This window comes from Cyclopterus lumpus, chromosome 19 (genome assembly GCF_009769545.1).
Source record: "Cyclopterus lumpus isolate fCycLum1 chromosome 19, fCycLum1.pri, whole genome shotgun sequence".
Lineage (NCBI taxonomy): Eukaryota > Metazoa > Chordata > Actinopteri > Perciformes > Cyclopteridae > Cyclopterus > Cyclopterus lumpus.
In genome coordinates, this window is record NC_046984.1 from 13758654 (window position 1) to 13783653 (window position 25000).

Sequence of the window (25000 nt, forward strand, 5' to 3'; positions counted from 1 at the left end):
GTGTGTGAGTGAATGTGTGAGTGAGTGAATGAGAGTGAGAGAGTGAACTAGAGAACATTGAGGGTCACTAGCACTCAGGTGCTTGTCACCCACCTGTGCCCTGCCTCTACCGTTTGCCTGTTTGTACTACTAACTTTACTAACCTGCTAGTGAAACTAACTAACCACCATCCATGGAATGATTCATTCTACTAACCTAACCTGTGCCCTTCTCCTAGCGAAACCACTCCAACCAACCTACTAACCACACCAGAGGCCTTCTAGCTTTCCTTTTTTTCTTCCCGAAGTTGTTCTGTTCACAGTTTTTTGCTTTCCTTTCTCCCCCTCTCCTACAAAGCACTCAGGCATTGGACACGCTATGGTAAACAAACTCCATTGTTCGGTAGATATCATTCTAATTGTTTCTTAGTTTGGGTTTGCCCCGTGTCGATTTCCTTTTGAACCATAGACTTCAAAACTAAACCACTAAAAGGATAAATGCGGTTGGTAATCTTTTACGCTTAAAAAGCCCCCCCCCCCTCTCCTTGCCAACCACTTTTTTTTCTTTAAATCCCCCCTTCCCCTCTCTCTACCGTTTTTTTCACCCCATCTCTCTGTGACTGACATGTAGGCGTGTACTGATTGGCTCATCCCTCACCTGCACGCAAATGGCGAGCCCCCCCCCCCCCTTCCTGCATGTCCTGACTCAAAAACCCTTCCCCTCTCTGATTGGTCAATAAAATTGATAGAGTTCCCTCCTCCCCGCTCTTTTTTTTTCTTTCTTTTTCTTTCTTTTTCTTCTTTGGATTTTCAGTCCTCCACTCTGCCACTGCATGTTCTTCATGTTGCCACTGATTCATCCTGTCCTCAGTTTTTGTATCTACTTTGTCCTCTTTGCCAGACGCTGCATGTTATATATATAATATATATATAGTTATATATATATATAACTATAAATGTATATAGTTATATATATACATAGTTATATATGTAGTTATATTTATGTGTTTATGTGTACGTGTGGAATGAGCCCTAACCCATCTAACACCTGTGCGTGTGTGTACATCAATATGTGTGTGTTTGTAATGTGTCATATCATTCGGACTCACTGATCTAACAAACCTCCCCCAGACCATAAACTAACCAACTAACACCATCATCACAACTCGCCCTAACAACACAGCAAACATAACCTCATCACAACTACTAACAGCATTGACACCATTAACCCTAACCTCAGTAACCCAACACAGCTTGGCCTGACACAAGTAGCACTACTGTGGCTGTCAGCAGTGCAACAACTAACATCTACTAACAAGTAAATAGTACTAACACCTACTGAAAAGCACGATGAAGCCTGCGGAGACTTTACTAACACCTGCCTGGCTGGGCGAGTTTGCCTGGCAATGATAAGCACTTCAGTGAGAGGAGACTTACTGTAGATGGAAAGTAAAGAGCTCACAACCTTTATGGGCAGTTGAACATGGTCAGTAATGTACTGTAGAATATCAGGGTGATAACGTACCACTAACTGTGACTTATGTGTGACAGGAACAGGAACCAGTGCAAGCTAAAAGCCCCATACAGGCTATTATACAGCTGAATGGGCTGGTTAGATTATAAGAGTACCAGCATCAAGTTCACTTTAGGTGGAGCATTAAGGAGAGTTGTTAGTATATTAGGAAGTCATTCTGCATCTTCTACTTCAAAGATAAAATAGCTTAGAGTCTGTGGCAGACATATAAGGAGGAAAACGTTTAACATCAAGGTTGAATTAGCGGACATTGAAGATGTAGATAGCCTTTTAATGCAACGCTGCACAAATCGTGTTGGTTTAGTCTGTTTTGGGAAGTCGGTGCAATGCAGGGACAGAATGGCAGACTTGTTTTGAAGTTTGGGTGTGAAGAGTCACAGTCCACCAGCGGTGGCAGTGAAGCTTTGGGAATCAGTGAATCTTTGTTAATCACTTACAGGATCTAGTTTGTTATTCTAAGCAATAGACTGAGACAGATCGAAGCAGGCAGACCACGTGGTCTGATTCCTGTCAGAGTGCACAAGAGGTAGAAGGGGCTACTGAGTGTTTTACTAACTGTGAGCAGAGGGAGCGAGTGGCATTTAGCAGTAAATAGCAACATATTTATAATGTCAGTAATACCAGCAAAGGCGAGAGGCAGCACTACACCATGACACCACACAGTTAGCACTGATCCACACCAAAACAAAGTCCCAACAGCACAACTAGCCTATTCCCAAAACCAATCAGGCCTTCTTCCCACCACAATGCATACACATTGGTTACCAGAGTAACGGGGGCTAATTTGGCTGGTCAGCGCCTAGCTAGCGCTTAGCGCTGCCTTTGGTGTGAGTATATAGCGTGTCCTTTCCCTGTGCTTTGTTGTGTAGGTGACCATCTCTGTGGACGGCATCCTGACCACCACGGGCTACACCCAGGAGGACTACACCATGCTGGGCTCTGACGACTTCTTCTACGTGGGAGGGAGCCCCAGCACCGCCGACCTGCCCGGTTCTCCAGTCAGCAATAACTTCATGGGCTGTCTCAAAGAGGTAGGATGTTTGCATGAGGCACGCATGTGTGTGTGTGTGTGTGTGTGTGTGTGTGTGTAACGCGTTGGGCATACTAGTGCTTGATTTGTTTTCCCAGTGTTCTGCAATAAGGCAAATGTTTGTAACATCTCAGAGAGATTAGACAAACTGCTTCATATCCGACTATGAACTACAATTTGCTCAGAATTATTTAATTAGAGAGAATTTAGACGGAATGAGCCACTGATATAATCTGCACGTGATAATTTCTTCAGAATGTAATTCCACTGAAAGACACTGAATAGAAATATTTAATTAGTTCATACACTCATGCTGCATAGATTTTAGTTTTAGTAGAGTTTTAAAAAACTCATATCTTCTTTTTCTTACTTTCTTACTTTATTTCTTCCTTCCCTTTCTGTCACACATCACGCCAACATTTTACACACAGTATCTTATAAAGTGCACACACACACACATACAGAAATGCGTCCACTTGGCACACACACACACGGACACACAGCATCAGAGAGAATCAGCGATGAGTGTCGTTGAGGGAGCAGATACAGCACTAAGCATTAACATGCTAATTAGCTACGCCACAGAGATGCTCCATCCATCCGCTGTGCTTGAAATGGGCCACAACACTGCAACAACAAAAAACTCACATGTCACAGTGAGGAAAACGCACTAATACACTTACACACACGCATAAACGCAGTTTTAGCGTACACAGATGTGTGCATGCGCATACATGTGCTGGAATGCACAATTATCCCCACCAAAGCACACACAGACAAAAATATTCAAGCCCAAATAAATTCACATATGCACACACAGCACCTGATACAACAGCAACACTCACAAATACATCGTCACACCCATTATATACACACACAGCCTGAGTCTTCCTTTCAGTCCCACAGACTCACGCAGAGGCATAAACAAACAACCAAACAAGCCGACAGATGATGTGCCAAACAGAGAGCTGTCTGTATCAGTGGTGAATGCGCTCTGTGTTGCTTCATTAAGACTGATGGCGTTTCAACGAGGCTGCCGCTGTCATAGTGAACCCTCCACTGGCACATTTACATATTTAATACGATGATATGATAATCCGTGTGAGCACATTAAGATGTATACAGTGAATCACGCGCATGAGCGATCGCGACCGGGAACAATTTGGTGCATTTGGTGCGGCGCAGGCACACACACGCACACACCCACACATGCGTTAATACCATTTTGCACATTCGCAGCAATTTTATTGAAGAATCTCACTCATTGCCCTACACACAGACAGAAGAGTACATGATATACAGATTCAAAACGGAGGTGAAAAGCCGACACAGAGAGGAAAGGTTGTGATGTTGCAGAGTTGCTCACAGATCATAGAAAGAGGTCTGGATTAATAAAGCCGAGCCTGTGTGCGCCCGTCTCTCTCAACATCAAAATGCTCAGCACAAGCGCACTCTTTACACTCAATGCTGCTCAGTCAGAGAGCGTACTGTGTCGGGGAAAGGCGAGAGAGAGAAACAGAGAAGGGCAGAGGAGAGAGAGTAAAAGGCACGAATAGCAGTTAAAATGAGGCTGGAGTGGCTCGCTGCTTTTAAGGTTGTCACTTTCATATAAAAACACTTTAAAAAAAGATGTTATCAGAGTTGAAAGATTAATGGATGTCTGGTCATATTTTAGGTGCCTTGTTCCCTCTTTATCCTTTCAGCGTTCTCTTCTTTTCTGATCAAAGTGTGTCTTGTTATTTTTGCTTGCCTCAAAGGTTGAATAAAGAAAAATGACATAATTCCAAATCTCTGACACAATATTTATATACAGTATGGTACGTTTAATAAAAGGCTCCTTTTTTTATTATCTACAAGTGAATTAATGTGTCATTCTTTCCCCTTCAATCCCCTCAAGGTGGTGTACAAGAACAATGACGTACGGTTGGAGCTGTCAAGACTGGCTAAACAGGGAGACCCAAAGATGAAGGTAAGTACTCTCAACATCATGTACAACATTATCCTCTTTTACACTGAACACAGAGATCATTTTGTTTAGCGGCCTCGTCAGGCCCTGTGATTAAATGGTAAAGTAAATGGGATTATATTTCTGAGAGGTAGCCTCAAGCTTTTGTCTTTTAGTCCGTTTACACCTGGAAACAACTGGCTTCATTTCAATACCAAGCTACAAAGGGACCATTTTGGTCTTGATGTTAACTGGGCATCAATTTAACGTGCCATTCTTTTTTTTGGAAAGGCTTGAACCCCTAAAAAAAAAAATTGCGTTTTCTTCTTCCTGCCCCAGGTAAGTGGGGTGGTGTCCTTTAAGTGCGAGAGTGTGGCCACGCTGGACCCCGTGACCTTTGACACCCCCGAGTCCTTTGTGGCACTGAGCAAGTGGTCGGCGAAGAAGGCCGGATCGATCTCGTTTGACTTCAGGACCACAGAGCCAAATGGGTTGATGCTTTTCAGCCATGGCAAACCCCGGCAGCAGCAACGCAAGGATCCACGCACTCCTCCTACACTCAAGGTGAAAAATAAATATATATATATATATATATATATATATATGAGCATTGTTGACAATGACCATGCTAGCATACTGATTTGATTGACATCTGATAGTTTGATGTGTTAGTATGCCAACATTTGCTAATTAGCACTACACCCAATGTCCAGCTGAGGCTGAGGGGAATGTCATTAGTTTAGCAGGTATTTGAACATGAATATCTGTACAAAATTGAATAGCATTTTTTATTATTGTTGCCAAATTTGGCTATTGAAAGCAAAACCTGTATCCACTCTGTGCACTAAAAATCCAAAATGGTAGATGTTTACTGATTGTCCCTTGATTTTTTAATAGGGTTGGATCTCCAGAATTAAGAGAATCTAAGAATCCCCAATCCTCACTAGTCCAATATAGTGCATACTAGTCGTTGCTCAAATTGAATGGGGTGGCACAAAGAACCTGATTAGAAATGGTTAGACTGCAGCCCCAATCACCTTATTGTAACCTGCAGCTATAATCTGCATTTTGATTGCTAGCCATTATCATGTCTGCTTTATTCAGAATATTAATACTCTGTCTGTTTGACTTGCAGGTGGATTTTTTTGCCATTGAGATGCTGGATGGGCACCTGTACTTGCTGCTGGACATGGGCTCGGGAACCACCAAGACCAAGGCTATCGACAGAAAGGTCAACGACGGAGAATGGTATCACGTGGACTTCCAGAGGGACGGACGCTCAGGTACACTCTCAGCTCTCTCAGCTCTGATGCTAACCGTGACCACAGAGGGTGATATGGAGGAGGTGGAGGATGAAGAGTAGGCGAGTTTGTACTTCAGCATTTTATAGTAAGCTCGAGGCTAGCGAGGCCGTGTGGCTGTTGCCACCTGTCTGCTGTCTGAATTTGATTCAAACTGGGTTGTAAGGGTTCTATGCAGACCAGCTTTAACACAATTGATATGTAGCACTATCAAATTTATTAGAATGTGGTATTACCATACTGACACTATGATTAAAGCAATTGGTTGCCTCTTTTTCATGCTGCTAGCCATGCTTCCTGTGGGTTGATGCATAAATCATACTCACACAATGCCTATTGTGGTTTCTTCTCATATGTATTCTGTCATGGTCCTTGGAATATATGAGCCAAATGTAAAGCATCAGGATTTATTTTAATACCAATATAATTATAGTTTACATGCCAGTATTAATTACTGTCGAGAAAACTTGCAGTAGCAGCAGCTGGCAATCTTCTCAGCGGGGATCTTGTTCATTTACTGTAACTGTACCAATGTCTAAAAAGAGATGATTCATTATTTATTGGAGACAAAATGTTGGACACAGCACTTTTAACCCTGTATGGACTGAAAGGAGCTAACCGATGAGTGAATTAGTTAATTAAATTGCTTCTGATTAGAGAAGTAATGAGTGGTGGTGATGATGATGAAGGAGGAGGAGGAGAAAGACGAGGGGGAAGGATGATGATGATAAAGATGATGATGGTAGTCATAATGGTGGTGGTGAGGATGTTCACATTGAAGGTCATCATGATTACTGAAGTTGTTTTGACATCTCCAGGAACCATCTCGGTGAACAGTGTGAGAACAGCGTACACGGCTCCGGGTGACAGCGAGATCCTGGACCTGGACGAGACGTTGTACCTCGGAGGACTACCGGAAGACCGCGCTGGACTCATTTTCCCTACAGAGGTGGGTGTGTGTGTGTGTGTGTGCGTGTGTGTGTGTGTGTGTGTGTGTGTGTGTGTGTGCGTGTGCGTGTGCGTGTGCGTGTGCGTGTAACCGTTCAAGTTATCTTCCAAACTTTTGGTTCAAGCTTCTAAAATGGTGGAATTTGTCGTACATAGTAAATTTGAGTATTTTTTACTTTTATAGAGCAAACGATGATCAATTAATTAGGAAGATATTTAATTAGGAAAAATTCTCCTTAGAAAATAATCCTTAGTTGTAGTTTAATATACTTTCTGTAGTAAGTAACTCTAACCCTCTATATTCAATTTGTTTTAACTTTGTAATCGTCATATCTGATCTTTTAGATTAAATTAAATTAGGTTAGATTATTTTCAACCATGTTGTGCCCTTCTGTCATTGAGGTATCCAATTTGTCTTTGATGTTTTTCTTTTTTCTTTAAATTGATTGTTTTTTTTATGATAGTGTTTTACCTTTTTTATTATTATTGATATCAACTGGAGACAATGATTAATTGAAAATTAATCTGCAGCTCGTTGAATACATTTTTGCACCGTGGCCATTTTTTTGTTCTCTTTTTTTAGATATAGACAGAACAATTAAATGATTAATTGGGAAAATAGTTGTCCGACTAATTGTTAATTGCAGCCCCATCCAAGATCATTTCTTTTCTTTTTTTGTTACTAACAATAGTTATACTGAAGTAGAACAATAGATATAAATGGATGAAATGTAAATATAAAATAAATTTAACCTTGAGACCAGATTTAACCTTAAGACCATGATATACGAATGAAGGCTTGATGATTCTAGAGTCATTCTAGACTACAGTCAGGATCTGAATGCGGGTGAACAGATAAAAACTTATTATCTTGATAATAATTCAGATTAAAAATGAAATTGATGCAACTTGTGTTCAGGAATAAATAAAAATATATATATCGGGGAAGGTGTGACAAAAAGTCAATAATTACATTTAATATGACTTCATCTTCCCACCAAATGCTGCAAAATGTGGTCAAGTTCCTTCGTGTGAAACTACTCAACACTGGTGGCATCTTCCTCAGGTGTGGACGGCTCTGTTGAATTACGGTTACGTCGGCTGCATCAGAGACCTGTTTGTGGACGGGCAGAGCAAAGACATCCGGCGGCTGGCCGAGGCCCAGAGAGCGGTGGGGGTGAAGCCCTCGTGCTCGAGAGAGCCGCCCAAACAGTGCCTGTCTAACCCCTGTCAGCACAACGGCGTCTGCAGGGAGGGCTGGAATCGCTACGTCTGCGACTGCTCGGGGACGGGATACCTGGGACGCTCCTGTGAGAGAGGTGAGAATGACGCGGCGCAGAGGAAACGGACACTTTGGCAGCTCATACAGTAATTTGGAGAAGAAAAAAAATGCTCAGCTCACAATAGAGATGAGTAAGCTGGCTAACTACAGCTACCATCCTGCAACATTTTGTGAAAAATGCATAATATGTCATGATGATGATACAGTCATAATGACAGCTTTGTCATTCGCTTGTTGGCTCGAGAACATTGAGTGATGCCAAGACAGATGGTGTGAAAAGTTAGAAATAACTTCCATCAATCACAGTTACAGTGGGCGATAAAACTTTCCTTAATTTCCCTCTAAGTGATGCTTTTTTCCCTTTAAAATGTCAACCCTGATCCAAATTACATCACTTAGCCCTAACTCTGATGTGTGCTAAAAAGGTACCCTTATACAGATTTATGGCAGATAAAAATGTGGCTAAACTATTCAAATAAAAGGTGAAGGGAAGAGGTGGGAGGAAGCAGAGCTGCAGACAGGTCTATTGGACTGCTATGGAAGTAGAGACTGGGAATCGATGGGAGAGGAAATGTGCAGAAAGCAGGGAGCAGGAACTGTGACCGGGGAGGGTGGAACCGCCGGGCCAGAACCGCCATATGACAGCAGGTGAGGCGATGAGGAGGAATGGGAGTTGAGAGAGAGAGAGTTATGAGAAAAGTTATGAATTCAGGCCGAGGGAGAGAAATTGAACGCAGGAAAGATTGGCAGGGGGACTGATAGAGGCCTGTTGAAAGAAGCGAGATGGAGTCAGACAAGGAGAGGAGAAGAAATGTTGTTTGTGCCACAACTGCTGGCGCGTCTCAAGCGATGATTGTACTATCATCTAACAGGAGATATAGGCACACACACTTTCTGTAAGGTGTTGATATGAAAACGTTTTATATCGGAGGACAAACATCCGCAGTGTATGTTTATCATAGCAATGCACCCTCTCCCTCTCCCTTTCCTCTTAGCTCTGTCTTCCCTCCCTCTTTGTGTGCATTGAGGGGTCACTAACTGGTGGTTCAGTGGATTAAAGGAAGCACAGATGGAGAAGCAGATGGAAAGAGTGATTGGCCGTGTTTACGCCTTATACCTGCGGTTTTCTCCCTCCCTTTTTTCCCTCCTCCCTCATTCTTTCTCTCTCTCTCTCTCTCTCTCTTTTGTACCCCCTCTCTCTTCTTTAATGAACAAAGATGGTTGCTGTGCTCTGGCTCCAAAATGATTTTTATTTTGTAAAGCTCAGTCACACACGGATTCCTAGCGACACATTTGCACAACACATTTTGACACATTTTCAGCTCTTTCCTCCTGCTCACTCGCTGTTCACACTCGTGGGTTATTTTATTTTTTATTGATGTGCTGCTTTCTCTATGGAAGCCCACTTCTGCCAAGAAAAGAAAACAATGGATTGCATTGTATAAAAATATCATCTGAACCCTGGAATGAGTAAAAGTTTTGAGTCTCCTTTTTTTTTTTTTCAATAAAAGAATTGAAAATATTTCAATACTCTTTCATTTTTCAGAGTAAATTAATTTATCCATCTCAAAATAGTGATGGATGAGACAATATCAATATCAGTCATTATACAGTTGAACTTTGCACATCCCTCTTTTAATTAAAGTTCATATTGCTCTCAAACAATTCAGGTTTTCTAAAGATTGGCTAAAAATAAATACGAGCCAATAATATGTCAGTCAAAGGGATGGTTTTATATTTAAATTATTGATAATATCTAGTACCACAGGGTATGAAAGTTAGAAAGTATTGTGCGTTTTGGTCTCGTCGTGGTATTAATAAAGGAGTGATTTAACACACCCACATCATGTGTATAACCCTGTGTTACTTTGAACATTCCTCCTTGGTGAACGGAGAATCTAAACAAGGAGAAAATAAACTATTGAAATAAAGGTGGCTCCTTTTAAAAAAAAGCTAAACTAACATCAAAACATCCAAGTTCCCTCACAGAATTCCAGGTAATATGGGGTGATTTTGTGCGTGAAGTTTTCCTTTAACAAAAATGTAGAATATCAGCAGTCTTAACTACTCGTTCTGTTAATGGCACATCTGGTGTGGGCTCCAGGTGTTAAATGAAGCGACGGTATGCAACGCGCCCTGTGTGCGTTGCACTTTGTCTTCTTTTTTTGGCATAAATGGGCTTCTGTACTTTCCTCCTCACCAACCCTCCCCGCTCTAATTGCCTGGTAGTTGGTCAGGTGCCGTGGAGAGGAAAATGTCGTCAGCTGTCTCCCCTGTCGGATATTTGTGCACGTACGTGCGTGTGTGTGTGTGTGTTTAGTGTGCTTCGGCGGGTGTATGTGTGGCTGTTAGTTATGTTATCTGTGATATAACAGGCCAACCTCCTTTTTTTCCCTCAAGTTAATGAGGGTTCATTTACATTTTAGCCACGAGCTCTTCTCCCTCCTCCCCCTCCTTTCTCTCTGTCTTGCTCTGTCCCTATTTTCTCTCCCCCTGCTCTCACTTTACTAAACCCTCCTCTGTTCACACTTAAATTCACTCACTTATTCTGACATGCACGCACAAGCACATACGCACACTATCTCTCTCTTTCCCTCCTTCTCAGCTCATCAGTATTCATGAGGCCTCCCTCTCTTCCTGTTCTCTTGTTTTTGCTTTGGCTCCAACTGTCTCCCACGGAAACAGGGAGAGCGAAAGGGAGAGAAAGCGAAGGAGGACTGGAATAGAGAGATATAAGGAGGAAGGGTAGAAGGAGGAGAGATAAAGACACAGAGACATGGAGAGAGTGTGTTTAGCTGTGTATGTAATTGGCCAATAAAAAACAGGGTTCTCGGAGGTAAACAGTTTAGTGGTTGGGGATTGGCCCCAGCAGGTAGCAGGGAGAAAAGATTATGAATATGTAAATGAGTATGCAAAAGACATTAAAGCGAGATCACCTGAGCTTGTTACATTATGACTCCAGGGTCTGGGATGTCAGCGACGGTGGCTAACACACTCACCGCCATGCATTCTGATTATAGGGCCGGCCGACCAGCTGCGGCTATTTTTACATCTCATTTTTGGGAAGGGAGTGAGGATGAATTCAGGCTGGAAAGTGATGGGGTGGTTTTTGTAGGAAGCAGGCTCTGAGTTTTAACGTGACGTGACGGCCGAACAAGGATCTTTGTCATATTTAAATCTGATTCACTCAACGTCAACATTTTCTTTTGTCTCCTCCCACTTTGAGTGTTTTCTCCTTGTTAATCTTTTTTCCGTCTCTTTGCTTGTGTGTCCACCCACCTCGCTCCCCTCCACCGTCATCGCCGTCTTCCTCCGCTTTTCTTCCACTTTTGTTCATCCGTTCGCTCCCTTGTGCGTCTTGTACAGACGCCACTATCCTGTCCTACGACGGCAGCAAGTTTATGAAGGTGCAGCTGCCTTTGTCGATGCACACCGAGGCGGAGGACGTCTCGCTGCGCTTTCGCTCCCAGCGGGCCTACGGCGTTCTCATGGCAACCACGTCCCGGAACTCCGCAGACACCCTTCGCCTGGAGCTGGACGGGGGCCGTGTCCGACTCACTGTCAACCTAGGTACACACACGCACACAATTATGTGGATTTTCCAACGTAGTTTGATTACCCGCCGGGGGAATGCAGCTGACACTGCCCTCTTGGCTATTTCTTGCACAGGAATGTCATTAAATGTTGATTAATAATATATTATCCCTGGAAAGTAAATACACTTCTTTATAATTCCTTCAGGTAAATTATGCTGCACTGTTTACGCTAGAAATACCTTCAAGGGTTTTACAGGTTTTAGCACATGCAGCTTATCTTTGAGTACACACACAAACATACGCAATTGAAGGTTAGTGGCATTGTTTTTGCGTTGAACAGAGGGTCAAGCCTCAAGCTGCATTCTCTGCTCACTCCCAGTGGACCTGTGCATCCCTAACACTTTTAACAATCAATGCGAATACTCACAAACTGTACAAACACACTCATATAGTAAAACTCCACACGTAATTGCAACCGCGAAACACATTTCCAGCCTCACTCGGTCACAGTCGCACACTCTCACATGAATTCAATACACGCTAACACACATAGACTAACAGAGGGGTGCATGTGTTGGTCTCTGGTTGTCTGCAGCCGCGTCTTTTCTGTGGTTGACGCCACACGACACACCAAGGCATCATGGGTAAAAAAAAAAGAACAAAGCAAAGTATAACAATGGGGCTAAATCTTCGGGACATTTTTCGGAGATTTGTGCTCTGGATGGGCGACAACAATTATGGGATGTGTTCAATGTCATCAGACAAATTGACACACATGACCCATCTCAGTCTCCTGGTGTTTATTGATTGGTGACTGAATCTGTCGCTCAGGCCAGAGCAGCCAATGAGCACACTGGGACACACCGCTCTCCTTAACACGTTACTGTTCAATGGAAAGATCCATTGATCCACGCTTTATTGGCCAAAGCATCAAAGTCTCAGAAAATTGCATTTTGCAACACACTGTTGTAAGAAAATACCCGATCCAGCTTGAGTTCCTGTGACGAAGGAGAGTGTGTGTTTTCTCAGCAGTACGTGCGTGTTTGTATACATGCGTGCAGGGTGTGTCGGTGTGTGCGTCCCCAGGGGCGTGGAGAGTAAGTGTTTGTGTGCAGCATTAACCCTCTGCTCTGCTCTCCCTCCAGACTGTATCAGGATAAACTGTACAGCCAGTAAGTGATCCTCCATCTCACCTAACCCCTCCCCTCTTCCTCCTCAGTGTGTGTGCGTGCGTGTGTGTGTGTGCGTGTGTGACTATTTCCTACTCGCTCTGTCTCTTCAGTCCATCTTATCATAATCCCTTATTCAACATATCTTTGTACCATGTGTTTGTGTGCTTATATGTGTGTGTGTGTGTGTGTGTGTGTTTGTGTGTGTGTGTGTGTGTGTGTGTTGGACAGGGGAGGTGCACACATGCGTGTTGGAGTCTGCATGTTCAGCTACACCACAGGAGTGGCGTGATTTTTTGCTGAGGGCCAGGGTTTTCCAGGTCGGCCATTTTAGCAAAGAAGGATAGACGGATGAGAATACGGTGGGGGTAAAAGGGATGAGGGGAAAATAGAAAGAGAAGCAGAGGGACAAAAAAGGAGGGTGAGGTGTTTAGGTAAATTAAGTGTGTTTCGCAGTGTGACTGGTGGATGAATGCAACTAAGAGCTGTAATTACTTCTCCTTCATGGCAGAGACAAAAGACGTGTAATCCCTCTGTACCTCGCTGGCGCACCTTCATCCCGACGTCTGTCTGGTTGCTTTCTTTGTTTCCTAGTTGTTCCTCTCTAAAGTGCACATGAGGGATTTTTGGGTAGTGTTGCATATAGCGTGTGCCTTCTGTGGCCATCTATATGTGTGTGTGTTTTTCTAGGTGTGTTATCCTGTGTGAGTGTGTGTGATTCTGTTAATGCTGCTGTGAGTGAAGCTGAATCCCTGATGAAGTTTAATTCCCTCACGTGGAGTTTCTCTCTGTCACGACCACAGAAGAAGAGAGGGGGGGGGGGTGGGGGGGGGGGGGGGAGAGAGAGAGAGCGAGGAATGCTCTGTGACGGCAAAGAGGTGGTGAAATGGACGACTGCAGTTGCCATAGAAACCCTATTAGCCACGCAGCGCTGTTGGTATTCCGCATGTCTCTCGGACAATTTTAGACCGGTTGTCTCAATGAACATTTAAGTAGGCAGCCACTTTTCTGGCACACCGTGTGCATACAATAAATTATACATCTGATATTCGAGGGGGGAAGAAAAAAAAAATTATTATTTAACAGCCAGGCGCCACTTGAAATAGTCCACTCAGCAGTCAAATAAAAGCCTCGGCATGGGAGAGATTTGAGGCTTATCCAGCAGAAAAGCCATTTGTTATTTGGAGCTAATGAAATATGAAACGCTTTTTGTCGTTTTGTTTTCATTATCCTGCTCTTATATTGTCCACTCGCTTTTGTGTCGTCATTTGATTTTAATTATATTTCCATTGTAGCAAACAGTCCATTCTGTTTGATTTGTCTCGCCTCGTTGTCTTTCGGTCTGAACAGAAGAGCGCCGACTGTCCGCTGACCGGCCACAGCGATCGCTAGTCGCGCTTGTTTAAACCTCCTCGTGCTGCTCAACGCACTCTTCACACTGACCCCAAATCGGTGCTTGTGTGGTTGTGTGTGTGTGTGTGTGTGTTTGTTGGCGTGTATATTTGTGCCTTCCCAGGTTGACACAGATCACTGCCTCACTCTCGACACGGTCTGCTCGTTCTTTTGAGTATTTGGTTACATATGCAAAAAAAACACACGCATCAACTCACACATACATGCACATATTCTCTCCTTCGCTCAGTGTTAGGCAGTGATCCATGGTAACAGCATGAGATGCTCATGCCCAGAGCACAGCTGAGTCTCCTCAGGGGAACCCTGTGTCCTCTCTTAACGCACAACACACACTCTTTGCACTTTAAAACCACACACACACACATGCATTTCACTGCCATGTCCATTTTGATTGACTTTTTGTATTATATTAGCGGGTCAGCATGCCTCCCTCTCTTTTTCTAACTCTCACACCTGTGTGTGTGTGTGTGTGTGTGTGTGTGTGTGTGTGTGTGTGTGTGTGTGTGTGTGCGTGCCTCCATGAGTGATGTAGGCATGCTTGACATTTTCGGCAGCAGAATCCGTTCGGGTCAGTTTACTTCTCACCTCCCCCATCGTTACCACCAATAGGTCACTGGAAGCAGACTCACTCAAACCGACTGGGCTTAGAGGAGGAAGGGGAATGTGTGTTTGTGTGTGTGTGTGTGTGTGTGTGTGTGGTGTGGGGGATGGTGGGTGTTATGTTCAAGGTTGGTGGGGTGCTTGTAGTGAGTAGGATCAAGGGGACGCTGAGGTTTTGGGAACAGTCAGTCTGTCAAATGTGTGCAGTCAACTATGTGAAGATATGAGCTGGTATACGGGCAGAGAGAGAGAGAGACATCATAAGAGGACAGCTCAGCTTCTTTTATTTTGCTGCCCATCAGCACCTTGGAGAGCTCCCCGAGATGTTTCCGGTGTGTGTCTAGTGCCACCATGAGGCTCGTTGCAGGATTGCGCTCTTGTGGAAAATAAAGAAAAGCTCCTGCATGTGCACAAAGGCTGATACCGTATATATGTTAGCTGTGCGGGGGCGGTTGAGGAATCAAGGGGGTGCGAATGTTCTGTCTGTGCATGTGTGGGTAGTAGATGGTCATTATGGCAGTGTGATCTGTCCACAGATGGATTGTCTCTGCGTGGGCCTGTTGTGACTCACAGTCTCCATCTTAGGAACCCATGGCATCCATTTATGTTAATCTTTCTGTCTGTTTTTGTCACATCATCCGTCTTGCTGGCGTAACTGCAAAGTGACTTGTCTGTGGAGAGAGTGAGTTGACACGGAGGTGTTTGTCTCCCCGGGATATGTATGGTTCCCCCTTCCCTCTGCTATTTACCTCCCTTCCCTCACTCTCTGTTCTTAAATTTGAATTCAACCTGCCTGGCTTCTTCTTCTTCTTCTTCTTCTCTTTTTCTGTCTCTGTCTCTTGATTTCTATCTCTTCTGTCTCTTTCTATCTGTCTTTCTCCGCCTCTCTGTGCATTATGTTAATGGTGCTCTGGGCTATGTGTAGGTAAAGGCCCAGAGACCATCTTTGCGGGGTCGGGCCTGAATGATAATGAGTGGCACACGGTGAGGGTAGTCCGGCGTGGCAAGGGCCTCAAACTTACCGTGGACGACCTGCAGCCTGTTGAAGGTAATCACAGCAGCATTACCTTTACCCCTTCAAGCCGTTTGCCAAACAATCTTGAGTCTGTGTGTAGACGTCTTTGTGAAAATATTTTTGGACGATAAATTGCTGGCTGATTGTCTGTTTTTATTTATTGCTATAAGACCAACATTAAGGGTTTTATTTCTTTTTTTAGAGAACATCTGTACCTGTGTAAGTGAAAATAATCATTCTGAATTATGACTGTAAACATAACTGTACAGCACTACACTAGTATTTAACAGTCTTAATTATAGTATTAGTGTCTGTTACATCCATTTCTAGCCGTCTGTCAGTGCTAGTTTGGAATAAGCAATAGGATTAGTATTAGTTTTAGTTTTAAAAAGTTCCACTTGAAGCCCTCACCTCTGAAGTTTGCCCCCGCCACCAGGTCAGATGGCGGGCGACCACACCCAGTTGGAGTTCCACAATGTGGAGACGGGTATTGTGACTGAGAAGCGCTTCATGCCCGCCGTGCCCTCGAATTTCATCGGCCACCTTCAGGGCCTGACGCTCAACGGCATGCCCTACATTGACCTCTGCAAAAACGGCGACATCGACTACTGCGAGCTCAACGCCGTCATCGGCTATAAGAGCATCGTGGCGGACCCCGTCACGTTCCGCTCGCGCTCCAGTTTCATCACGCTGCCCACGCTGCAGGCCTACTACTCCATGCATCTCTTCATGCAGTTCAAGACGACGTCACCCGACGGTCTCGTTCTCTTCAACAGGGGAGACGGCAACGACTTCATCGTGGTGGAGCTGGTTAAAGGGTGAGCTGAATGCGCAGCGTGTGGTATTTACATGACATGAGTCAGTGCAATGTCTTCAAAGGGAAATTCATGAGCATGCAGTTTAAATGATCTGTTTATGGATATATGTGTCTTGCATAAATACATGAGCATGTTCAATGTAGTCTGGGATTTAGTTAACGTTGTCTTTGATGATTAAAGGAGAGGATTCTTGAGGCTGAAATATCAAATATCAAGCTGCTTTTTTTCTACTCTTGTAATTACTTTTCTAGAAGACAGATTTTAATGCCCTGAAGTATTTGACCCTGTGTTGTTCTTCAACATTAATATGATTAATTTGCCTTTTCTCTCTTCTTTGCTTTCTTTGTTCCTTTTCTAGCTACCTACACTACATCTCAGACCTGGGCAATGGAGCACATCTGATCAAGGGCAACTCTAACAGTCCCCTAAATGACAACCACTGGCACAACGTGCACATATCCAGAGATACTAACAATCTCCACACAGTCAAGATTGACACCAAAGTCACCACGCAGACCACCATGGGCGCCAAGAACCTCGACCTGAAGGGTATGCACAAAAATACAAGCAGTGATACCTCAGTTACGGTAGCTTTTAAGGATGTATAGATACTGTATACTGATTACTGCTCAAACGATTAAAAGAAAAATTCTACATTTTGGGAAATAAGTTTCATAAGAGTTAGATGAGAAGATTGATACTACTCTCATGTCTCTATAATAAATATCGTACAAAATCTGTACTGTGCTGCTGTATTTCTTGTTTTGCAGCTTTTCTGTGTAATTTATCGGTGTGAACTGACTCTAAAGTCTCAATTCAAAAAAATGTTTAGCTTTTCTTTTTACATTTATTTATTCATTTATAACTATCAATGAGGGAAATCATTATTTGCAGTATTGACACTTACACAGTCTGGCGTTGTGATTACTTCATAAAGCTGCCATTCATTGTGTTGCTCCCCACCAGGTGACCTGTACATCGGGGGCGTCTCCAAAGAGATGTATCGAGAACTGCCGAAGCTGGTCCACTCCCGCGAGGGATTCCAGGGTTGCCTAGCAACAGTTGATCTTAATGGCCGACTCCCTGACCTTTTGGCTGATGCACTGGCAACCATTGGACAAGTAGAGAGAGGCTGTGAAGGTGAGACGCAAACAAATAGAAAACAGACCAGTAGATCTCTCCGGCCCCTTGCCCCTACTGCTTTTTCTTTCAGTTTTCATTTAACTCATGCTCACTGTTATTAGCATAACCCACTAACCCCGCTTTCGGTCTATTAGATGTAAATCTGACTCTCTTTCTTCTCATCTCCTCCTCGATCTTTCTGCACATTGTGTTTTCTCTCTCTGTTCCACTCTCTCAGCAGTTCACAGGCATCTGTGTGCATTGACTAACCATCTAACTTAATTTGCTTGTTTGCTTTTTTGTTTGGCTGACAAAAGTTACATTGATGAAAGCTGACTTGCAAGGTATATCGCTTTGTGTGCGCATGTGAGACACGTGTACGAGGGTGCGCAAGCGTGTGAGTGTGCGTGGGTGTGTATGTAGGTATGCGTGTGTTGAAACTACCCAGTGGTGTCAAGTGTTGTGCGGATCCCAGTGATCCAGAGTCAAAGGTCAGAGGTGACCTGTCCTCTCCTAGCCACCATAGTGACTTCATCACAGTAGTGACATCACCACCGCTTGACTTGAGTTGACCACAGCTCTACCACCCGGGTTGCCTAGCAGCATGCTCTCTAACCCCTCCTACTGACTCCCAACCTAAACTTCAATACTCCATTTGTGAATCATTTCACACCCGTTCCTCCACGCCTCGAGTTAGAAGCGCAACAAAGGAGATTTGAGTTTGGAGCTTTGACTTTCTCCTTCGATGCGGTTTTAGCACGAGGCGGGGAGCGAACGGTGACCGACTGCTGAAGAAAGAGTATTGAGATGAAGGCCTGTAAACATAACTCTGCCCTATTATGTTTAACCTCCTCCTCCCGGTCCTTGCCCCATTCATCTAGCCCCACCACCTGCATGCTGTCCACAGTTTGGTCTTTTAACCTCATAACACAGATTCCAGTTTAGCTTCAGCTCAGTTTATATTCCTAATCCAGCAGCTCCTGTTAGTATAAAGAATGGGAGCCTATCCACAATATCTGAGTCTCACAAGGATTTTTTTTTACTAACACTACTAATCATAACATCATTGCAGTCTACCCGGCCATTTCAAAATGCAAAATGTTTCAAGGAAATGCGGTCTAAAAATACCCATACAGTACTGACATACTGTTGTGAAGACACTGGGCACCAGACAAAGTCCATAAAGTGTGTCTGCGTATCTTCTCCTAACTTCTGCCACCCTCCCACCCCGTCACGTCTCTCACTGCAGGTCCCAGCACTACATGTCAAGAAGACTCTTGCTCAAATCAGGGAGTCTGTTTGCAGCAGTGGGAGGGCTTCACCTGTGACTGCAGCATGACATCGTATGCTGGTCCACTCTGCAATGATGGTGAGTCTTTGCTTTTCAGTTTCTCTCACAGAGACAAGATCATAGAGCACCAGGTTTAAAAAGTGCATTTGCATGTGCTATGTGCAAAATATCCTGTCCTGCACTCTCTGTCAACCCTTCAACTGTAGAAAACAGTCCCTAGTGTATAACTGCAGGTCTACAACTGTTGCACTTGGATGATTTGATTTCAAACACTGAATCAAAGCATTCTTGTGTGCATTTGATCAGAGCCGCCAGGTGAGGGCACTGTCAACTGTGGATTCTGAAGTGGGACAAAAATACCACTAGTTACCTCTAGTTAAAATTATTCAAATTCTCTTAAATAATGTCCTTTTTACATTTTCAACAAATTATCCTCAGCAGCCTTACAAGTAAGACACTTGACGATTATTTAGTCGTCCTGCAGCGAAGTCCAACAATTGTGCTGTGCAGTCTTTATGAGTCAGTTATTGCAGTGAGCCTCTTTGTAATGTTGAGAAGTAGTTTGGTAAATTCCGATTTGTGTTTCTCTTCAGAGTGTAGGAAGAACAAGCACAATGTGAAAGGCCAGTTTACTGTGACATTTATGATTTTTTTAATATTATTTTCCAGAATGCCCCTTGTGTATTAAACATTTAACAGAAAAACAGGCGTATCTGCAGTAGGTAACCTCTGATGATAGATGTCACTGTTTATGGCATAAAGATTGCTTACTATTAAAAAAAATGTATATGTGTGGGCCAGCTGGGACCACTTATATCTTTGGCCGTGATGGAGGCGTGGTGGTTTACACGTGGCCTCCTAATGAACGTCCCAGCACCAGAGCAGACCGGCTTGCCCTGGGGTTCAGCACCCAACAGAAACACGCCATTATTCTCCGGGTGGACAGCGCGTCTGGCCTGGGAGACTACCTCCAGCTGCAGATAGTAAGTAAACACCTTTCCATTTAACAACTAGACCACAGAAAATTTTATTTTCCATTATTGTGAATCATTTAAGTTATGTTCATATTGCTCTTCTTGAGGAATGAATGTCTTCAATGCATACACTGACCTATTCCCTTCTCCAAAAGAGAGACCTGTTCAAAATAGCAACATAAAGAAGTTAAAAGAGCATTCACTAACAGAGACCACGCTAATGGGTTTCAAATGGTTTATTGTGAGATGGAACGAGAGGGTTTGCTTTAGGAAGCGGAAAGGGAGGAAGGGATGGGGGTCATGGGGTCATGGGGTCATGGGGTCGTGGGGTCGATGGGATGGAGGGATGAAGGGATGGAGGGTGCGGGATGGAAGGCTGTAGGGGAGAAGGAACGAGGAGGGTTGAGGGGGTCATGGAAAGAAAGTTGGACGGGTGCGATGAGAGATCGCTGGCATCCGGTGGCTGGTGGGAACAGGGGAGTGGAGACTTGTGAGTGGGGGCCGTCTCTAAAGAAGCTCTGCTGGTGCAGAGTCCCCAATTGTTCCTGTAGTCCTGTGAGAGAGAGGGAGAGAGAGAGAGAGAGAAATAGGAAGACAAGAACGTGGTTGGGGTAGGGATATAGAAACTAAGTCAAAGAAGAAGTGCAGGAAGTTTATTGTGCTCAAGTACTTAGTGCACGGGAAATGAGCTGTGTTTAGGGCGTTTTAATTTCTATTAAACGCCATATGTTACTTTTATGAAATGCCATATGTTACATTTAGGGTCTAAAATGATGAGATAGCATCCTTTTTACACTATGCAGTCTACTTCCTTTTCAAAATCTGTTGCCTACAATGCAACACAACAGCAGACAGGAGATCCAGTTGTGTAATTCTATCAGCGGTTATTGTAGCCTTTTGCCACTTGCCTCAAGCAGAGATGAAGAACAGGTTAGATTTTAGACTTTTAGACTTTAGACTTATTGTTGATATTTGCCATCACTTGAGGCAATATTTCAGATTTCACGCAACTCCCTCTAGAACCACAAAAGTCTTTGTAGAACACATGTAGAGCACATGCAGTAGTACTCTCAAACATTTGGTGGAGAACACAAGAAAGGAGCACATATGATTAGTCATTAAGCACAATAAACTAGGACAAAAAAAATGAGATCCTTGCATTTCTATAACATTTCTCTACTCCTCCTCCTCCTCCTCCTCAGGATAAAGGCAACATTAGAGTAGTGTTTAACGTTGGCACTGATGACATCAACATCGAGGAGAGCTCCAAGTTTGTCAACGACGGAAAATACCACATAATTCGGTTCACCCGCAGCGGAGGCAATGCAACCCTCCAACTGGACGACCTGCCAGTCATAGAGCGCTATCCCTCAGGTAGGCCCCCCCCACCCCACATAAGCCCAACCCTCTAGAGCACTGCCTGTCCTGGGACAGAGTTAACTACGCTTTAGTCCAAATCAACTCCGCTCCTGATTGGTGAACCACATTAGTGTTCCTCTTAATGTTTATATTTAAACAGTTGAGAAATTTAATTGCAGCTTTGTTTTATGTTCCTGTGTTTGAAATGAAATATGTGTGATCTGATATGAAACATGACTTTTTAAACCATAAAAAGATATATTTATTTTAATAGCTTGTATATTAGCCAGCTATGTCATGTTAGGCCTGTAAATAGTGTTAAAGGTAATTTATGAAAATATTCAATTCAGGTTGTTTTTCTCACCGTAAAAGAAAATAATAACAGTTGGTGCATTTTTGGTCAAACAATAATTTAAAAAACATGTCATATTTTGAGTTAAATGTTTAACTAGAGAGAAAAAAATAAGAAAAAGAAAAAAGTGTATTTTGTTGAACATAGTTTTTGTTTTTATATTTGTTTTGTTTTTTAAAGTGGTAATCTTAGCCGTCTTTAACATAATGAGGTCCAGGCTTTAGGTAGCTGATAGTTAAAATGCTAAATGCTAGTTGTTGTGAGGTGTGTGTGAGGCTTCTTCCTGTATGTAACTCTAAACTCAGTCAGTTATATAGACAGTATGTGGCAGCTGTAACATTATTTCTCTGTGCTCTTGCAGATGTTAACCCCTGAAATGTCTCTTTAAATTAAACCCAATGAACAGAGAGTAAGAGTCCGCTCACTGGAAACATAGTGAATTCAGCTCCTCTTCTCTTAGCACATCAAGCGTAACGCAGTGACATGCTAACAATGAGCAGACCATTACTTTCTTTTCATTGCTGTTCTTTTTGTATCCAGCTCCTGTACCACGTTTGGATGTGCGTAATTACTACTGTGTTTTCATCTCTAAATTAAAGGCAACATTGATAACGAGCGCCTGGCCATCGCCAGACAGCGAATCCCCTATCGGCTCGGTCGAGTAGTTGACGATTGGCTACTCGACAAAGGTAAAAACCCTGATTAAAATTCCTTAAAACTTTGAGCTTAAAAAATACAATTTGAAGACAGTTGAATATACTATATTGTGCACCATCAACTAACATCTAAAAATAAATCCATAACTAAGTATTTAAAAGTTGAGCAGCTGTAGTGTGTAATACTGTGTAAAGTGTAGTGCCTGTGAACGTATCTTGTTAGTGTGTATCTGATAATATCAGGTTAAAGGGACGATGGAGAGATTAAAATGTGAATAAATCAGAAAATAGTACTGATAAAAAGATGCTTTATTAAGACATGGTAAATAATTGTGTTTATTATCAAATTGTAAACAATAAAGCATTTATTAAATTAAAGTACATGCAAAGTATTGTGACATGGAATAATTATGTACATTTGAAATGACTAATAGAGCAATGCTTTTTGAAAAAGAATGTAAAAGTTTTCCTCCTAAACTTCAGCAGAGCTCCTTAAATTAGCCTCTAGTCCCTTTAACAGTGAGCCGTGCTAGAGCTTATAACCTGTGCATGCTTCATAGGGCTGTTACAACAGATCTCTAGATCTGTCTCTCTGTCTGCCTGTCTGTTGCTCCTTCAAATACAATATCGTGCCGCGCAGCCATCACCATAGCAACCATCTGTCAGCCCCGTCTTCTCAGGACCCTCTGACTCCTCTCATCTGCTACCTCTTCCTCCTCCTTCTGTTCTTTGACTCTTCATCCTCCTCGACATTTCAGTCTCTACACCCTCCTCTTCCTCGTCTTCTTCTTATTCTCATGTTTTCTGTTCCCACTTATCTCTCTCAGCTCTTCTCCACAGTTCTCCACGGCTTCGATTTTTCTCTGCCATGCTTAATCTATCCCATACTCTTACCATGGCTTGGGGGTGGTGGATTGTGTATCACTCAAACACTCTTGTGTGTGTATGTATGCGCGCGTATGTGACCGGCGGTATGTGTGTGTGTGTGTGTGACTGTATTCGCGTGTGTGTCTGTCCAAATTCCTTCCTGGTGTGCCTCTGTGTGCCTGGTGCGTGTCTGCGTATGTGTGCGCCTGTGTCCGTGTAGGTCGCCAGCTGACCATCTTCAACAGCCAGACGACGGTGCGTGTTGGGGGAGGCGAGCGAAGCGCAGGCATGTTCCAGGGCCAGCTGTCCGGACTCTACTACAACGGCCTCCGCATCCTCAACATGGCCGCCGAGGGGCACCCGCACATCAGAGCGGATGGCAGTGCACGACTGGTGGGCGACATGCCGTCCTCCTCCATCACCCCGCAGTCCAGTGCTGCGGCTGGAGGCAACCGCTCTGACTCCGCCCCCTCCATAAGTGACATCACAACCACCACGGCCACCAACAGGAAACAGGGCGCCACACAGCAGGTCAGAGTGCAATCACATCTTTAACTTATGTATGGAAAGTTCACTTAATCCCTGCTGTGTGTAGTCCTTCTGTGTAATAACTCCTCTTGAACATATATGTCCTATTTCCCCACTTGCATCATTCTTTGGTGTGACAATTGGTAATTAAAAAGTGGTAATTTGATAAGTTTCTTTTGGATCTCAGTAAGAGGATTAGCAAGCACATCGCCCACTGATCAAGGAAGAGAGATATGTCAGAAGGAGTGGGATTGTTTTAAACTCCACTGAGGGCAAGTTTATTTATATTGCACATTTCGTACAAGTTTTACATAAGGTCCTAAAGTGTAGAAGACAACAAAAACACAGCAAAAACCATTTGAAGAAATAAAAAACAAGGTAATAGTTCAGGATCTAAGCAATAATGATGAATGCTCAAGATTCAGCCAAAGAAAGAGGAGAACATAAACGGAATTTCAGCCATTTTAGGCTTTATTAGATAGTACACTGTGGAAATCTGACAGGAGATGAGGAGGTAGCCAAGAGCTGTGATGACATGCAACAAAGGTCCACAGCCAGGCTCCATTGTTGAACTTGTCTATCATCTGGAAGTTTGCTCCAGCTCTTCGGAGCTTTTGGAAACTGAATGAGGCTTTACTCACTGATTCACAAATCTATAACATTAAACAACATATCTGGAAAGTGTACGTAATACTGGAATTTCTCTGTTGTGGTTGCCTTTTTCAGGAAGTGCAACGTTTTTTCTTTCTAATTAATGATAGTATTTGTATTTGCTCGCTATCATCCTCTTCATCAAAAGCTACATGCAAAATAAAAGGGAGCCAGAACCGTTTCATCAATAAAAGGCTCACATACACATTTCATTTTCCAGCTACAGCTCATTCTCATGAGTGGATTAGATGGGACATTTTAAAGTAAGTGGTCCCCACCCACTAAATTACAGGAGGAGAAAGGATTGTGTTAATGGAGGCTGTAATAGCTTTTCCATAATATGCATCTAGTAAACTGATACGAATGGGACTCTACTATAGAAACACATAACTGTTGTTTGAGGCATATGTATAGTGGCTGCAACTGCAGCGTTGATGCTAATGTCAGAGGAAGCATTATCAGCAGGTACACCAAAGACTCTTTTGTGTGATGTTGCCGGGCTCTTTGTGGGCGTCTGTGTATACTGCAGTTCTTCTTCTGTGTTATAAAACTGTGCCGCACTGAAAAATAGTTTATTTTTCTCCCAATGATACAAGTTGCCATGGAGATAGTGAGCCTCACTACCCGCTGC

The 25000-nt window shown here is 43.4% G+C and overlaps 1 protein-coding gene across 2 annotated transcripts in view; it reads left to right on the forward strand.

Annotated features, from left to right (window-relative positions):
- Positions 1-25000, forward strand: part of nrxn1a (neurexin 1a) — a 49680-nt gene that overhangs the window by 19822 nt on the left and 4858 nt on the right. The window contains exons 5-22 of one of the 2 annotated variants that reach the window (XM_034558384.1): positions 337-360; positions 2382-2543; positions 4440-4511; positions 4827-5051; positions 5623-5770; positions 6607-6737; positions 7803-8055; positions 11385-11588; positions 12700-12726; positions 15662-15784; positions 16188-16569; positions 16928-17118; positions 17536-17709; positions 18941-19060; positions 19784-19965; positions 21159-21330; positions 22267-22356; positions 23411-23721. In XM_034558384.1, the coding sequence (XP_034414275.1) occupies positions 337-360; positions 2382-2543; positions 4440-4511; positions 4827-5051; positions 5623-5770; positions 6607-6737; positions 7803-8055; positions 11385-11588; positions 12700-12726; positions 15662-15784; positions 16188-16569; positions 16928-17118; positions 17536-17709; positions 18941-19060; positions 19784-19965; positions 21159-21330; positions 22267-22356; positions 23411-23721 (2991 nt within the window). The remainder of the gene's footprint in view (positions 1-336; positions 361-2381; positions 2544-4439; positions 4512-4826; positions 5052-5622; positions 5771-6606; positions 6738-7802; positions 8056-11384; positions 11589-12699; positions 12727-15661; positions 15785-16187; positions 16570-16927; positions 17119-17535; positions 17710-18940; positions 19061-19783; positions 19966-21158; positions 21331-22266; positions 22357-23410; positions 23722-25000) is intronic. The other variant, XM_034558385.1, reaches the window with a different exon arrangement.